We start from the raw sequence: 18,174 nt of genomic DNA, 5'->3' as shown, positions 1-18,174 counted from the left end.
GAGAAGGGAGAAGCAGACTCCCCACAGAGCAGGGAGCCCGACACAGGGCTCTATCCTAGGACCCTGAGATCATGACCTGAGCCAAAGGCAGATGCTTAACCAACCGAATCACCCATGTGCTGCCATTTTGATGTTTTTAAATGAAATTTTACATTTATTATGCTTTTTTTGGTATTACTTTATTTGTTTGAAAAACGTATCCACAATTTTATAGATATGTACTTGCTTTTATTAAATTTAATATAGTGTATTTTAATAGAAAGCTATTATATTGTTCTCATATTTTTTTAAATGTCCTTACAGAATCTAAACTCATGTCATCTTATTTCGTTAGATTCTACTCTGTTGTAAAATACCTCCCCATTTCTTCACAAGTACAGGTTTACCCTGCTATCTGAAAGTAGGGTGTTCTGTGAGACCTTTCATGAGTCTGAATGGTATAAAGCAATAAATAATAACTGTTAACTTATTTGGAAGATTTTTTAAGCATTCCCAGACCCAAAAAATAACCTCTTTTAGGCTTTTTGCTAACAGATCAATCAAGATACAGCACAGTTGCCCACAGACACATTTCAAAGCTATGGTGGCTTGATGCTGAGACTCTGAGTGTAGGTCCTGGGGAAGGAGTGTGGTGTGGGCACCTCTAACTGCCCAGGGCGAGTGCTGCCTCCGTAACAGTTCACTGCAAAACAAACTCTGAATGCTATTTTCACTTTTCATTGTTTTTTTTGTAAAAGTGAAAATCTTTGGATTTCTTTTGGTTAGTGAAAACAGGTACTGATGTACGTCTTTTGTAAAAGTGAAGTGGTGTAATGCAAACTTTTGAAAAGCAGGAGTACCTGTATTGAGAATGTTTTCAATTTATTCGTTTTCATGGGTGAAGCGGGGGGAGATCTCAGTCAGTTACAACTTTTAAACAGAATTGATTATAGAGTAGATTAAACACTTTGAGTTTCTTTAAAATATTTCTTCCTAATTTACTGAGGGATTCGTTTGGGGAATACCTTTTTAATTGCAAAGCCTTCCACAATAAGCTGCATTTAGTAGGTATCAGGGTTTCTGGATTGAATTGTCAGTACAGCTTGGGATACACCCATGGCGATGTTTCCAAACCTGTTTTTAATGTCATGAAATCATTTCTAGCATAATATGGGTTTTCATTTTTTCAAAATTTAACTAAATTGTTTATACTAATATATAAACTGAGTAATGTATAAGAATGGAAGTAATTTGTCCTGAAGATGATTGTGGAACATGACAAAGAAGGTGATAATGAATGAAGCAAATATGAATCAAGCAAATCTCTTTGATTACAGTCGATTGTGTAGTAGCTTTTTTTTTTATTACTGTTTTCAAATAATACTGCCTGTCACATGCATTCATGACTGGCATTTTTATTGCTAACTAATGTGAATTATTGGTGTTGCTTTTAATTAAATAAGTGTTTTCTATTAAAAATTTCTGTGTCTAGATAAGAATTGAAAAATATTTGAAAATATACCCGTGAGGAAGTAGACTGATTTTTGAAAAATATTCTAAAATCTTACATTTATTGCATATCTGAAATGGAATTTGATGAATTTTTTCATTAAGTAAAAGGTTAGCAAGAGAGTGAAATTAATAGCAAGAAAAATAATTTTGTTCTTTTAAGATGTAAGCTTTATAAAAATCTGTTTTCTGAAAAGTTTTCAAATATATGATGATTTTCCTCCTCAGAAAAAGATGTTAACAGAACAGATCGAACAAACAAGTTTTATGAAGGCCAAGATAATCCAGGGTTGATTTTGCTTCATGACATTTTGATGACCTACTGTATGTATGATTTTGATTTAGGTAAGTTCTCTTCTAATATCCTAATTTTAAAAGATTTATATATATTTATTTTAGAATTTAAATTTATTAACCTGTTAGACATAAGTAACCACTCTGTGGGCTAGTTTCTGTAGGGATTGTTCTATTGAGCTGGGAACTTGGAAAGCTGTGATTCCCAGATTGTGCACTGAAGAGCACTGGGTTGCCATGGCATACTTGTGGGGCAGTGTGGGATATTTTTAAATTTTTGAGAAAGATAGTGACATCTGTAAGGGTGCTGCTCTCAGTCTTTGCTGAAGTAGTTCAGAGTTTCAACATCAGATCTCCACATTCCTCCTGAAGAAGTTACAGTTTTACAAAGCAGGGCTTTTGGCCTTGTGATAGGCAAGTATTGTGCAAAAATAGATGAGGGACAGGAAATGAGGATGGTGGTATCCGGTTGGATTCCAAGGTTTGAGAAGTAGTGCAGTGCCCAACAGGTGCTAAGTTCATAGGACATAAATAATTATTAAGTTGTTGGATCCAAGTACTTAATAAATGGAAATGTTAGTTATTTCTTTGAGCCTAGGGAAAATTACTAAGACATAATGGAGTCTGAACTGACAAAGTTTGGGAAACTTTGTTTGAAATGCTTTCCTGCCTTGTGAAGGAAAATACTGATGTAATGATATCTTGGACAAGCCATGTGGATAAATATTATCTAGACCATGTAGAACTTTACTCTCTTTTCTTGGTAACTGTGTTTCTTACCAAAATGGGTTGGCAAGATGGGCTGATAGGGGCAGTAGCGGATAGCGTGAGGAACGATTAAGGGGTAGAAAATATAAGGAATTAATATTTTAAGAGGTAAGAGAACTTGGGCTGTTTCCTTAAAGGAAATTCTCTATGCATCAACCTTTGTATAAGTAATGGAAAAGTTTGAGTTATCTACCATGTGAGTGATTCCCAAGTAGACAATAATGCAGACAGATGTTTTCTAGATTATTTTAATAGAGCTTGAGACAGCTTTTGGAGAAGGTAAGTGAATAGTTAGCATATTAAACCTAAATGAACCTTGAATTATGATACATTTTCCTCATCGTTTGTATCTATATGAATTCCTCTTCTTTTATATGTTAGGGGAAGCTGTAAACTCTTTTGTGGATCTTGAGGCATCAGCCTCTTTGGTGACAGTAAATTGAAAACCACAGCTTTCTCTTTAAAATGTAAAATTTAGCCAGTCCTATCTATCACACCTCATTTGAAACATATTAGTAGAGTGCTTTTCAGGTTAAAGCACTGTAATACTTGATTTTGAGTCATTACTAATAGCAGCCTTTTGAAGAAGTGGGGAAATAATGCCAATTTTATGAGTAAGGTTTTATTGTTCTAGAGAGTGACTCAAGGTTGCCCAAGTAGTAAATATTGGACTGGGGTAGAGACCCAGGTCTTTATTTCAGGCTGGCATTTTTACCTCTATGTACCCACCACGCTGACCCATTGCCATTTTGCTACAGGTACTAGGACCATTGTCTTAGGGAGCAAGAGGCATTGCCTTGTACTTTCAGATGATAATTTTGAGATAGGAATTCACGCATATTCTTAGGAGCTCCTGAATGCTCAGTTTTTTCAGGGCATAGTGCCAGACCAGCTAACTGGGTAAATTGCTGTCTTCATTTATCTGTATTAATCTCTCATTCTTTCTAGTCAAATACTTAAGTTATCTGAAACATAGCCAAGGTTCCTGTTAAGAACTCTGGCCTTGTAAGGAGCCAACGTAGTTTTCATAAAGCCAGTGCATCATATTTCTTGTCTTTTACCATGGTAAAGTAACCTGGGCTGTAAATTTACTCTTGTAGGTAATTCTGTCATATCTATATGTACCATATAGATGAGGTACAGGTATATTTACATTGAATACAATCTCATTAATAGTGAGGAAGGAGACAGAAATTACCAAAAGCAGACAGAAGAACTCAAGGAAGAATAATTTTTCGTTAATTCAAAGACACTACACTTAGGATGTTTCTATGGGAGGTAATCTTTTTAAATGGTGTGTGTACATAATGATGATCCTCAATAACTAATAAAACATTAAATTATACTCAGAATACTGTATGTAAGGAGGCAGAGAGTGTCTAATTAAAAAAAAAATTATTTCCAACTCCTAAGATTACTGTTTTTACTTGATACAATAAGGGCTAAGTTTCAGTTAACCTGGAAATTGACCTATATGTGGGTGAAATTTTTCTTTTTAGTGGAAGAAAGTGTACACTACGATAAGGAGTTCATTTCTCCCACCTCCCCCCTGCAACAAATTTGCTATGAAAATAAGTGTAGGGAACTACTTGAGAAACTGTAGTGCTGATTAAGATGTGCGTCAGTCAGCACTACTGCAGGCTCTTAGTGTCACTGAGTGCTAATTTAAATAGCTTTAATCTTTCTTTAATTAAAAGGAATTTGTACATTAATTCCACCCCCGCAACCCATGACATACCCCAAAGAACATCATGTATAAAATAAAATAGATTAAAAGCAACTAGAGTATGAAGATTAATTTGACTACTGGCTTCAGCTAAGACTTGTATAAGAAATATGGTAGTGATCCCATATGAAAGCTGAAGACTTAAATGATTAAATTAGCTTCTTAGAAATTTTTATTCATTTTAACTTTATAATAAAGCACTTTTTCCCCCAGACGAAAGGTGCTTTGTAAATCTTTTGAATAGCACACTTTGAAATATTTTTATTATGGACTATATGCAGTCAGACTCAGTAAAGTAATACTCTTTTGCATTTTGTTGAATTCAGATCAAATTTCCTTCATGCTTTAATTGGTTTAAGCTTTATATTTGTCATTTCTTTCACTGTGTCAGTGCCATGTAGAAAAATGCTGATAACAATTTAGTATTCTTTCCAACCTATTTATTCTTTTTTAAAGGATTTTATTTATATATTTGAGAGAGAGAGAAAGAGCGAGACAGGTCACAGAGGGAGAGGGAGAAGCAGACTTCCCACTGACCAGAGAGCCCAACGCCGGGTTCCATGTCAGAACCCTGGGATCATGACGTGAGCCTAAGGCAAGACAATCAATTGAGCCACCCACGCACCCCTGTTCTTTTTAATTAAAAGTGTTTTTTTTTTTTATTAGGGTTAAATCCAGGGGAACAGAACCATTAAGGTTATGTATGTTTATATATTTTTATTTCTGTTTACATATATATTTTTTATGTATTTTAACATATATATACAGAGAAAGAAACAGATTCTTCTAAGGTGTTGGCTCACACAATTATGGAGACTGAGAAGTCTCACAGTCTGTTGTCTGCAAGTTGGAGACCCAGGAAAGCCTGAGATCGGGAGAGTCAGTGGTGTAGATGCCAGTTCAGGTCTGTAAGCATGAGCTCTAAAGGCAGAAGAAGATCAATATCCCGGCTCAGAAAGCCAAGGCAGAGAGCATATTCAACCTTCCTCCATCTTTTTATTCTGTTCGGGTCCTCCATGGACTGGGCGGTACCCACCACATTGGGAGGGCCATCTACTTTCATCAGTTCATCAATTCAAATGCTAATTTCTTCTAGAAACACCTTCAGGACACTCATAGAAATTATGCTTAACCAGGCTTCTGAGCATCCTGAGGCCTACCCAAGTTGACAAATAAAACTAATCACTGTAAGTGTGCATGATTTTTTAAAAAGTCTGTGATAAATTTGTAGAAATTCTTACATTTAGATATCATGTCATATGCCATTTTTTCTGGCACTTGTCCCCAAATGTAATCCCTGGTACCGTAATAATGGAATATCCACCATAGCAACCCAAGTGTTCTTTTATGCTAATGTGAGTAGAGCCATACTTTTCCACAGGGTGTCATGTAGACATAGGTTGATAGGAACATAGCAGTAGATGATGGGGCAGAGGCTCAGAACAGATAGAGATAAATTTTTATTTGTAGGGAGATCCTGAGGTGATCTGAATTGTCTCTGTGTTATACCTCTAATCTGAGATTTCTCAAGAGACTCTGGCCTACATGCTTCCTGAGGTCATTTGTTAAAGTTTTATTCCAAAATAGGAAGAGAGATGTAGAATTGTGTATCATTTCTAGTAGAAATGTCCTCTTCCCCTTTAAAATAAATACTCTTTTAATGGCTTCAGTGCACATCAATTTTTGTGAATGATAAGAATATAAGCTTTGGACTTACACATGAAAGACTATATTTTCCATGACTTCAAGCTACCTTGGGGAAAAAAAAATCTCTATATAACTAACACATGTATAGAAGTTACCAAAGTTGAATAATAATATGTATGTAAAAAGGCATAGTATGAACTTTTGTCCCTTTGTTGGCTCAAGAATATGTGTCTTAGGGGTGCCTGGGTGGCTCAGTCATTAAGCGTCTGCCTTCGCCTCAGGGTGTGATCCCGGGATCCTGGGATCGAGCCCCACATCGGGCTCCCTGCTCCGCTGGGAATCTCCTGCTTCCTATCCCACTCCCCCTGCTTGTGTTCCCCCTCTCACTGTCTCTTTCTCTCTGTCAAATAAGTAAAATTAAAAAAAAAAAAAAAAGAATGTGTGTCTTATGTCTGAAATCAGTTATTAAACAGTTAAGGAAATTGAGAGTTTTGTAAGGTGGAACTAAAAAATAAGAACCTTGACATGTTAGGTGGAAAGCAAAACCAAGATTCTTTAAGTGAGGGGCCTGATTCTTTAACTTTCCAGTTTTTCTTTTTAATCACGGGCTATAATTGTCATGACTGAGAAATTGTAACAGCATCAAGAGAAAGGTGATTAGAGTGATAGTTTCAGGTACTGAGTATTAATTGGATTAAACCAATTGCTAGCATTAGTTATACATAGAGTAACAAGGAAAGAAAGGCAAGAAGAACATAGATATGAGTACTTAAAAGAAGTACATAATTTTGTTATGACTTCTTTCGGTTTAGATTACCAGTGATCTGGTGGCTAAAGCAGTTGGACCCATTTTCATTCCTGTTTTATTTGGCTTGTTCATGGCAGTTAGGTGCTGTTGGTTGCTTGGGTCCTAAAACTTTTTTCCCCTTTGACTTTCACAACACTTTTCTCCCTTGATTTTTATTCCCCCTCCTTACTTCTGACTACTCCTTGTCAAATGTCCTTTGAGTATATATTCTTACCTTTGATGTTCCTCTGGGTTTTCTCCTCAGCCCTCCTCTTTATCATAATAATTCTGCACATTATTTTTTACTAATATTACCCTCTCTTGAAAATGATACCTACACTAAGACACCTAATAGCAGCTATCTATCTGCTTGACATCTCAGTCTAAAACAACTCATTTTTCTTAGTGATTGCTAGACTTCCTTCTCATTTATTTTCTTTTCTTGGTAAATGTCAGTATCTACCAGTTTCTGAAAGCAAAGAAAAGATGAAATTTTAAGTGAAATCGTGGTGATATGCACAGAAGGATACATAAAGCTTAGGTTTTCAGAGACTTTTTTTTTCCTTTCTATTCTTAGGGTATGTTCAGGGAATGAGTGACTTACTTTCCCCTCTTTTATATGTGATGGAAAATGAAGTGGATGCCTTTTGGTGCTTTGCCTCCTATATGGACCAAATGGTAAGAACAGGGGCTCCTTCCTTTAATCAAACTAATTTAGAAGATTTTAGTTGTATAATCTTATTATATAAGATTGATGTTTATATTTAGACAGTTATGGTGGAACTTAAAAAAAATTGCTCCATGTTGTTTGTTTGTTTCTTTTTTAAATAGCCTTTTCAGGGGGCTTGAAAATGTGGACACTGTTTTTAATACAAAAAGCAGATAGTAAGTGCCTGTAGCACAGGAATAATCAGGATTTAATACCAGTAAATCCTTCTGTTCTGCAGAAGAGCTATGAGTCATAGAATATTGATGGAATAGATGAATTCAGTGCTTGTGAAGTAGTTGAACTTTCATATCATCTGCTTTGGAGATAAAGCTTAGTCATGCCAAGTAATATCCTTACTTTTTGTGAACATTTTGGATTTTGTCATTATAGTAACTGATTTTTCTTCTAGATCTGTTTGAACTGTTTGTAACAGTGACACTTGCTTAGTAATTCATTGTTATTTTCTCAAGCATGTGATTATTAGAGTTGAACTATGTTTATATATATGTATTATTACAAAGAACGTTTTATCTATTGATAATAGCTTGGAGACAGAATTCTGGGACAATAGCACAGAGAGTATTAACAGGGAAACAAAATAGAATAGTCTTCTCAAGTAATCTATTAGAAAGAAAAAAACAGCAGAGAGCTAAGAGTAGATAAAAGCATATGAAATCCAAAGACCTGACTACATAGGTCACTGTACTGTTTCAGAGAAAAACTAATATACTTGATGCTGGACTTTGATATTGGGTATTCAAATGGCTTGCTTCCAAGGGGATAAAGATTCTCAATATGTAATCATATACTATGTTTCCCTGTAATAGAGGGTTTAATTCATTTTCTGGGATACAAATGTGGAGTTTAGAAAAAGTACCCTTCTCTTTTTTCCGTACTTCGTTCTTCGCCTCTTGCTTGCCAGTTTTTCTTTTCCCTTCCAGTTTTTCCCACTTTTATCTATTTCTTCAAGTCTCTTATATCCATGTTGCCAACTCATCCTCGCTTCTACTTCTTTTCCAGATGCATATTTGATAAGCTTTGATAGTTTAAAAATATCTTTTCCTGTTAAATTAATAAGGATTCAAAGTACATAGTCATGACCGTGAATTAATGTTTTGGATTATTTAGAAAGATTATTAATTGCAGTAATCTGCTAATATCATAGTTTGTCTTCCTTACCTTTTTGATTGATTGATTTTACCTGCCTTCTTAGTTCCAATTACTCCCAAGTGCTCTAGAAACCTGAGGCATTTGTTATAAAGGTCTGTACAACTGATACTAATTGTATAAAAACTATTGTCTGCCTTTCTTGTGTTTTTGTTGTTTATCCTCTTTTCACTAGAGGTAGTATGTTCCTTGATAAAAGGGTCATGTCTTTGTTTAACTAGTTTCTGGTATGCTTCCAGAATTTTCCTAATGCCAACATGAGGTTTTTGTGCAACAGATTTTTGTAGAATAAACACATGAATATTTCCCCAGTGTTTAGTTTAGACCTTTACTTACAGTAAGTGTTCCAGAAAAATTAACATGAACATACTACATTTAGATTTTTACAATAATAGCTTTCATAAAATTGAGCCAATATTGGCATGTTCAAAAAATTGGCTTATGATGCCGTATATATACACATACATGCGTGCGTACGTACATACTTGTGCATGTATTTAGGTCTCAAATGTAAAAAGACTTTTCTGAACATCTGTAATACATACTTTACAGTCCTGTTTGTCATTTTTGTGTATGAAGGTTCAAATTCTTTCTTCTTTTTCATAGTAAATGTTCTCTGTGTTTGCCTTTTCCATTGAGGATGGTCTGGGGATTTTTCTAGTCTTTATTCTAAAAAAAATCTCTTAATATATTGTCTACTAACATTTTTTTTCGATTTGAATAAAAGGGTAATATTTTGCAATCAAAATAATCTGCATGATTATTTTTTACTGCATTGCTATTGGTTTGGTGTCCTTAAATCTGTACTGCTATTTGACTCCTTCTTTTTGTTTTACAGCTTTATTTCATGTAAGTTTTTATTTCTTTTATGATGACTGAACCTAATGTCCATAGATTTACTTTTATTGTATATACTCGTATCTAATGTAGCTGTAGGCATAGGTTGTGTGTCTATTATAGAAATATTATGGAAAGATTAGCAGAATGATCTAATGAACTTTCTTACACCCACCATTCATTTTGCCATGTAATTTAGTTCCTCCCTTCCTTCTCCTCACCTCCCTCCCCATATATGTGTATACACACACACACACACACACACACACACGTATATGTACATATAGATATACAGACACATATATATATATACAGATATACAGACAGATACGTAGATACAGACATATATATGTATATGTACACATACATATGTATTTGTATGCACACATGTATTAATTTTGCAGATACAGTTGAAGCCATTTGTATATCCTTTATTGATCTCATTTTCCCTTCTCCTGGAGTAGCTACTGTTCCAAAGTAGCCATCATTTTGGGAGTGCTTCTTTTTATAGCAGATTGTGCCATGTTGGTACTCCCAAACCAATTCTAGCCTTCGGCTGTCATAATAAAAATGATGCTGTTAATCAGAGAGTTGATTCTGTCTTTCCCTTACAGGTCCATGTGGTAAATGTGAAGAAACAATATCCCAAAGGCTTGTGTCAGTCTAGTAAACTAGTTCTTTAAGGCATAAAGGAAAAGTCAGTTTTTTAAAAAAGATTTGTTTATTTTAGAGAGAGAGAGAGTGTGTGTGCAGGGGGAGGGGTAGAGGGAGAGGGAGAGCAAATCTTAAGCATACACCCTGCTGTGTGGGGCTGGATCCCATGACCCTGAGATGATGACCGGAGCCGAAATCAAGAGTCGGACACTTAAGCAACTAAGCCACCCAGGCACCCCAAGATACCAGTTTTTTGAGAATCAGTAGCTTCAAAATTTTATTTTACTTTATTATTGTTTTTTTTTTTTTTTTTTTTAATCAAGAATGATGCTTTGTCTCCAAAACTTAAATAGAAGTTTGAGGGAAGAGGGAATGTTGTCTTTAGGCTTTTTTTTTTTTTTTTTAAGATTTTATTTATTTATTTGACACAGAGAGGGATCACAAGTAGGCAGAGCAGCAGGCAGAGGGAGAGGGAGAAGCAGGCCCTGAGCAGAGCAGAGAGCCCGATGTGGGGCTTGATCTCAGGACCCTGGGATCAGGACCTGAGCCGAAGGCAGACACTTAACCAGCTGAGCCACCCAGGCGCCCCACTTAGGCTTTTTATAAGTGTTAGTACTGTAGGTCACCGTAGAGGAGTTGGGGCACATGGATAAAAGGGATTGAAATGATCTAAGGAGACTTCCAGTTATTTTGGTCTCCCCACCCAACTCCCAACCCTTGACTAAAGTTTGGTAAGGAGTCTACTCAACTTCACAGAGTATTTAAAATTATGTAAACTGTAGCAGTTCTCATACTTTGTGATCTCAGGACCCCTTCACACTCTTAGATACTGTTGAGGACTTTGAGAACATTTGTTTATGTAGGTTATGTCTCTTGATGTTTATGTGAAAAATTAATACTGAGAAGTATATAAATATTTATTAGTTATTTAAAAATAACAATAAACCTTTTAACATACTTCAACATACATAATATTATTTTTTAACGAAAAGTAACTTTTCCAAAACAGAAAACAATGTACTGAGAAGAGGGATTGTTTTCCATTTTTCATTTTCTTTGATGTCTAGTTTAATGGGAGACAGCTAGATTTTCATATCTGCCCCTGTGTTCAGTCTACTGCGATATCACTCCTCATATAGTCTATCCTTGTTAAAGTGCAAAATGCGTATAGTATTTTAGAAATTGTCATGAAAATGGTTTTGACTTCACAGATTCCCTTAATGTCATCAAATTTAAGCAACAACTAAAATAACTAGTTTTCAAAATAAGATATATGTTAAGCTAAAATTTATGTGACAGTTTGAAGAAATATTTAACAATGGGAGTGGTTTGATAAAAGTTTATTGCCCAGATATGTGTTTCTTTCACCACGTTTCTTATTTGATGTAAGAAAGAAATAAGTGTATTAGTCTATAGCTTTGCATTCTTCTTCATCTAAGTGAAATGAATAGAGGAAAAAAAAATAATCCTTAGTTTGAGACCAAGGATTCTCTTTCCCTCCTTTTTAATGTTGCTTTAGGTTTTTAATTTGTTGTAATTTTTAAAAATATAACCAGTGTGGTGTAAGTCCAGCATTTGTTCTTAAACTCATGGTTTAGTTATCAGCGATTTTGTAATAGAAAATATTTATTAAGTATTATTTATGTGGTGACATTTATTTCCCTTTAAAGCATCAAAATTTTGAAGAACAAATGCAAGGCATGAAGACCCAGCTAATTCAACTCAGTACCTTACTTCGATTGTTGGACAGTGGATTTTGCAGTTACTTAGGTAAGTTTAGTGAATCAAATTATATACACAGCAGATTGTAGGGTAATATACAGAGAGAAAAAATGTAAAGAACTGTTTTAAAGATACATATACCCTATCACTGTTGCCTGAGTTCCTTTGAGGGATAAAAGTGTGGGATCAGACTTTGTTTGTATAATTATTCCTTTAAATAGTTTATTCATAAAATGAATTATTTGTTGTTATTTTATGGTTTTCTTTTAAACAAATTTGAATTGTTTCCTTGGATTAGTAGAAGGCAGTTAAATGTATAGGACTTCTAATAAGCTGCATAGAAAAATTTGAGTTTTAAATAGGTTACTGTATTCTGAGATAATAAGCATGAGAGTAAGCCATATATATGTTTTTGTCTCTTTCTGTATAGAATCTCAGGACTCTGGATACCTTTATTTTTGCTTTAGATGGCTTTTAATCAGATTTAAAAGGGAATTTAGTTTTCTAGATATTCTTCGATTATGGGAGGTAAGTTCTTAAATTATTATACAAATGTAATATTTATTATGGAAAGAAACACTTATTTTATAGAGTATAAACAGATTATAATAGCCTAACTGAAATTTCTAAAGCACGTATGTTATGAAATTCTGATTGTTTTGTGGTCTTTCCTTAATGATCTTGAATTGACTATTTGGTCTTTAGAGCATTTTTTATAAATCACAATCCTCATGAGATTTGGGGCCACTAGGTTCCTAGAACCACTTTTCTAGACCATTTGTGATTGTGTTCTTTCCTTGGGAGGCTTGACTTTATGTGAGGCTCTTCCACATTCTGGTACAGATTTGTATAGAGTTCAAGGAAGTTTTGACAGGCAGTCAGTTAAGAAGGCACTTTGTAGTCTGAAGTATTCAGAGGGAGCTGATCAGTGTTTTGCTTTTTTAGAGAACTTTAAGGTAGAGAAAATTACTAAGAATAATACAGCAAACATCTTGTGAATATACAACCATTTACTTAGTTTCTACCTGATAGATATTTTGCTTGTTTGCACCAACAGTGTTGCAATGAACATCATACTTAACATTAAGGCAAGTATCTTAATATTCAGTTTTCATGTATACCTCTGAATATGTCCTTAGAATAAATTTATAGATACCTCTGAATCAAAGACTAGTCAGTTTTTATGGCTGTTGATAGATATTGCCAAATTACTCTCAGGAAGAGGTGAGAGATGATTATTTTTCAGAATTGGGCACACCAAAGGTAGGTAAGGCCACATTTAATCACTCGCAGTCAGCTTGGACTCTGACCTGATTACCTTAGCTAATTACTTAGCGTTGAGGAGGTGGAGCATAATTGTGGATTAAAAAACAAACAAACATCCCACCATCCATATTTAACATATGTAAACATTTTGCCATATTTACTTCTAGTTTTTCTCTTTTTTTCCAAGAAAAAGAATTAAAGATATAGCTAACATCTTTAATCTCCACCCCAAGTCCCATTTCCCTGTCCCCGAGTCTAGAGGATATTCATGAATGTATATCCTTTATTTATTTTGGACCCAGGATAACCATGAAAAACAGAAAATCATTATTTTCTTCTAAAATATGTTAATTGTTAGGTTAACAGATCAGTATGCTTTTAAAATAGAATGTTGGTGTAATGACTGATTGCTACCTTATCTTTATAAAGGCAAGGGATTACAGAAATTCTCCCAAGGAAAGAATGGGGGAAATAATCCATTTCGATAATAAATAGACATATAGTGGAACCCCTGTGTCCTCTGAGGCTTTTACAGCTGGAAATTGGTTCTTATACTTTTGGTGACCATGCTACCATTAGAGAAGGTGATGTGCTAATTGAAAGATCATTGCTTTGTGTGGGATGACTTCTGTTTGAAATTAGAAGTAAAACTCACATGTTCTTGAGCTGGAATTGTATTTAATTTAATGTAATTTATTTTTGAGGGTCATTATGAAATTTAATTGTAATGGTTTGATGATTAAGAAAAAAAAATAATAATGATCATATCCTAATTTTCCAGTAAATATGTTCCTGACAACATCGTGTTTTTAAAAAAAATTTATTTATAAATTGGAGTATAGTTGACATATAGTATTATTAGTTTGATGTACAATGTAGTGATTCAACATTTATATACATCATGAAATGCTCTCCATGTAAGTATAGTTACCATCTGTCACCATACAAAGTTATGACAATACTATTGACCATAGTCCCTATGTTGTATTTTACATCCCTATGACTTGTTTATTTTATAACTGGGATTTTGTACCTCTTAATCCCTTTCAGTTTTGCCCATCTTCCATCCCCCTTCTCCCTTTGAAAATCACCAGTTTGTTCTCTGTATGGAATCGTAAAGTTTATCAGTCTGGTTAAATAAGTATCTCAACTTCTTTCGAAGGATGAATTGAGAATATTATTACTGTACAGCTAGAATAACCCTCAATCTGTTTACCAAATAAATTGAACTTGTAATAAAAAGTTTGAGGTTAATTGCATTGTAATTAAACTTCCAAAAATTGAATTTAGTCTGAAAATTATTCAGTTTGATTTACCCTTGATGAAGGAAGTAAAAACATTTCAGGTATGCTTTAGTGGTATTATTTATGTGGTCTTTTCGCTTTCCAGATAAGATATTGTTATAAACAGTAACAGGAAATTAAGGCTTTAAATTTGAGGTCGTTATCTATATTTAAGAAGAGTGGCTATTGATCAAATGTTTTATACATTTGGGTATAAATTTTGGGTTGTTGATTCAGTTTTTGTCACAATCAGGGGTACTCTGTGTTATGTAATATAATGTAGAGCTATCTCTGGGTGGTTTTGATCCCATGCACTATTTAACTGAATTTTTTTTTTCTTTTATACCTACGATTTAGCTTTTTTTTTTCCTCCAGAGATTGAAGGTGATTTAAAAGTGAGAAACTGAAGGGTCAGAAAAATGCTGAAAATGCCTCTAACCTTATACCTTAAACTTAAACTCATGATGTAGCTTCTTTATTAATATCATCTATCATGTAAATTAGGCTCAGTGATTTGCTTATTGTAGTTACCTAAAGGGCCACATTTGGAATTCATCATATTCACATAATGTTAAACTCGATATTAGTTACGGCATAGGTGAAGGTAAGACTTCTGCACTCCTCATTTCCTAACTAGAAAAACAGTGGTCTACCCCATCTAGGCAACTTCTGCTTTGCGTAGAAGTCATTCAGAGTTCAGCATTGTTTCTATGAGGAAAATATTTTAGAATTGTTACATTTTACTAAATAATTCTATTTTTTATAGGTAATGTGGACTGAACTGCCTTGTAAAAATTTCCATCTTCTTCTCTGTTGTGCTATTCTGGAATCAGAAAAGCAGCAAATAATGGAAAAGCATTATGGCTTTAATGAAATACTAAAGGTAGTTCTTCTTTTAATTTAGTTTTTAATATTTTGGCTCTTTCCTTTGGTGGTACCAATATACAAAACATTTTCTTGGAGCTTTATTGAATCCCCTGACTAAAACTTAAATTATATCAGTAACAGTTACTACTAAACTGACTTTGAGAATGACAGTTCAATGAATACATACTGGCCAGTTACTTTTACCTGGCTAATTAGGAAGAAAAGGAAATTCAGCAAATGCTCTTTTATGTAGTTTAGTTTTCTTTTAAAAAAATTGTCTTTTGCTTGTAACTTTGAGATAGTAGACTTGGGACAGCTGCTGGATTTAATGTTCTATAAGCTTATTAGCTATTCTTTAACTTTAAAACTGAAAGATATATTGAATTTCCTGCTTATTTGTAGTATGTGAATACTTTTAAGTATTTTATCTGCAGTGAAATATAACTGGTAATAAATTGTTTATATAGTAGAATATAATAGTGCTTTTAGTTTCAATTATCATTTTATTTTATGGATTCATTTTAGCATATCAATGAATTGTCCATGAAAATTGATGTGGAAGATGTACTATGCAAGGCAGAAGCAATTTCTCTACAGATGGTAAAATGCAAGGTATGCAGTGTTTTAAATAATTTTAAGATATTTTATTTGTATGCTTTTGGTGGGTTGAAGTCAAGAAAATTTTTCTTCGTAGAAGTAAGATAAATGGCAATTTTAGCAAGTTGAAGGCAGGCACCAAGCATTAGCTAGGATTTTGTTTACCATTATGTATTTACGGCACTTAATTGAAAACAGTTGATTAATTATACTAGCTAAGAAATATAGTATAGCAAAATGGCAAAAATAATGAAAACGTTTCTGAGACAAGTATAGAGGCTGTAGAATTTAAGTATTGATGTATTACCCAGTCTGAATACAGACTAGGACCTTATATTAAATGTGGTATCCCTGAATAAAGACGTATGCTAATCAGAAATAATTAAATGAATAGTATTTAGTCTGTATCTTTACAACTGTATCAGCCAAGCTCTTAGTTCTTTCTAAAAACAAGGCAAATTTGATGTATTATGATCTGAATTCAAACCAAATCATTCTTCTAATGTATTTTGGCTTTTGTATTTTTATCAGAGTTCCTCTTTGGTCTTTATGTCATTTGTTCATGGTTCCACGTACTTATTTTGGTTCACTTCTACAAACATTTATTTGATAGCTATTCTGTTCAAAATATGTCAGTGAGACACTTCTTTCTTTAAGGAAACTTGTGCATTAAGGGAGAAAGATGGTGTAAATAAGATCTCATTTAAAATCTGAGATTCTATAATACAGGGAGAATGAAATAAATGCTAAATATTAGAAACTTGTTTGTGGGAGTGGTAGGGTGGGGAGGAGAGTGACTAATTTGGAATAGAAGATCCCGGAACCGCTTATGAAAAAAAGTGGTTAGGATTTCATTTGGAGTGGAGAAGGAAGGTGTGAGAAGATACATAACAATCACACTGTTAGAATAAATGTTCAGATTCTGGAATCAGTATAGTCTTAAGTAGAAGTGTTATTTTGTGATTACTTTTCCTCTATAGTGAAGGATGGTTTTGTGTTTGATTTTGCATATTCAGGAATTGCCACAAGCAGTTTGTGAGATCCTGGGACTTCAGGACAGTGAAGTTACAACTCCAGATTCAGACACTGGTGAAGATGAAAATGTTGGCATGACTGGTTGTCCTACGTCTACTTTTCAGAGTGACTCCTTGCCTGTACTTGCTACCAGTGGAACCAGAGATGACAACCCAACACAGATATCAGTGTCCCCAAATGTTAGCAGACTAACACCTGCATGATCATTCATTCCTCTTGCTTAATCTTTGAAGAGACACTTTGTTGCAACCTTTTTCAAGTACTTGAAAGGTGGAAATTTAAAATCTTGGTATTGATCATGCTTTAAGGTTTATGGAAAGAAAGTGTACTGATGTTCTTGCATTAAAGCTTTACAAAGATTTAAACTAATTATTTTTGTAGTTACTTCTACCAAATAGCCTTTCCTTTTCAATAACATTCCTTAGTATTTTTATAGCCAAGTACATTTTATTTTCTTGCTGATGAACTGGAATTGGATAAATATTACAAGTGGATGAGTTGGAAATTATGCACTTTGAAAAACATTCACTTTGTTTACTCTAAGTTTAGTGGGTTTTGGATTTGATTAAATTAAATGTTGGGCCTTTCTATAGCATTCTAAGCTGAGAAGTAGATTGTGTTACCCAAGTGATGAGATAAAAGAATTTGTTTTTCTCTATTGTTTACAACAATACTCAGCTTAAATATTTATGCTGGTTGAATGTGATTTAAATTGGATATTTTCATCAATGCAATTTAATGTGTAGATAAAAAGAGCTATTTCAACCATAATAAGTGGATTGGCAGTATATTTTTTACATTGAAGTTTTCTTCACTTGTATATAAAGACTATATAAGTACTTATTTATGAGTATAAGAAAGGATGGGCATATTTTCTTTAACTGAATAAACTTGACTATTGATTTATATAACCTGATTTGACAAAAGTAATACATAGCTTCAATATGAGACCTTTTTCAAAACTATTTTCTTAACCAAACATTTATTTCATGGGACTACATTCAACCCTGTACCTGGTGTAATTTTAAAATTAATTGCTTGTAATCTCACTTTACTAATAATGTGTTTACTATCTTTCCTAATAATGCATTAACTGATTAATCAGGTCTTTAAATTTTTATAAAATGCTCTTTGCAAAAAGCTTATGTCAAAAAGTTCAATATACTATCACGAGTCTCAAGATAATACTTTTTTGTATATGAACGAAGCTGTTTTTACCATGCATTGTTGCATGATTTTAAGTTATGTGGAATTAACATAACTGATTCCATTTTAATTGTAATTTGTTAACTCCTGTACATATCATTAAAATAAATTTGAAGTTGAA

The 18,174-nt window shown here is 33.7% G+C and overlaps 1 protein-coding gene across 4 annotated transcripts in view; it reads left to right on the top strand.

Moving 5' to 3' along the window:
* Positions 1-18,174, top strand: part of TBC1D15 (TBC1 domain family member 15) — a 76,519-nt gene extending 58,345 nt beyond the window's left edge. For all 4 annotated transcript variants that reach the window (XM_057316422.1, XM_057316421.1, XM_026500016.4 and 1 more), the window contains 7 exons: positions 1,717-1,833; positions 7,288-7,388; positions 11,748-11,847; positions 12,230-12,327; positions 15,115-15,231; positions 15,741-15,827; positions 16,829-18,174. In XM_057316422.1, the coding sequence (XP_057172405.1) occupies positions 1,717-1,833; positions 7,288-7,388; positions 11,748-11,847; positions 12,230-12,327; positions 15,115-15,231; positions 15,741-15,827; positions 16,829-17,050 (842 nt within the window). In that variant the 3' untranslated portion in view covers positions 17,051-18,174. The remainder of the gene's footprint in view (positions 1-1,716; positions 1,834-7,287; positions 7,389-11,747; positions 11,848-12,229; positions 12,328-15,114; positions 15,232-15,740; positions 15,828-16,828) is intronic.

This window comes from Ursus arctos, unplaced genomic scaffold (genome assembly GCF_023065955.2).
Source record: "Ursus arctos isolate Adak ecotype North America unplaced genomic scaffold, UrsArc2.0 scaffold_21, whole genome shotgun sequence".
Lineage (NCBI taxonomy): Eukaryota > Metazoa > Chordata > Mammalia > Carnivora > Ursidae > Ursus > Ursus arctos.
The sequence above is the reverse complement of the archived record's forward strand: the minus strand, read 5'-3'. Positions and strand labels throughout refer to the sequence as shown.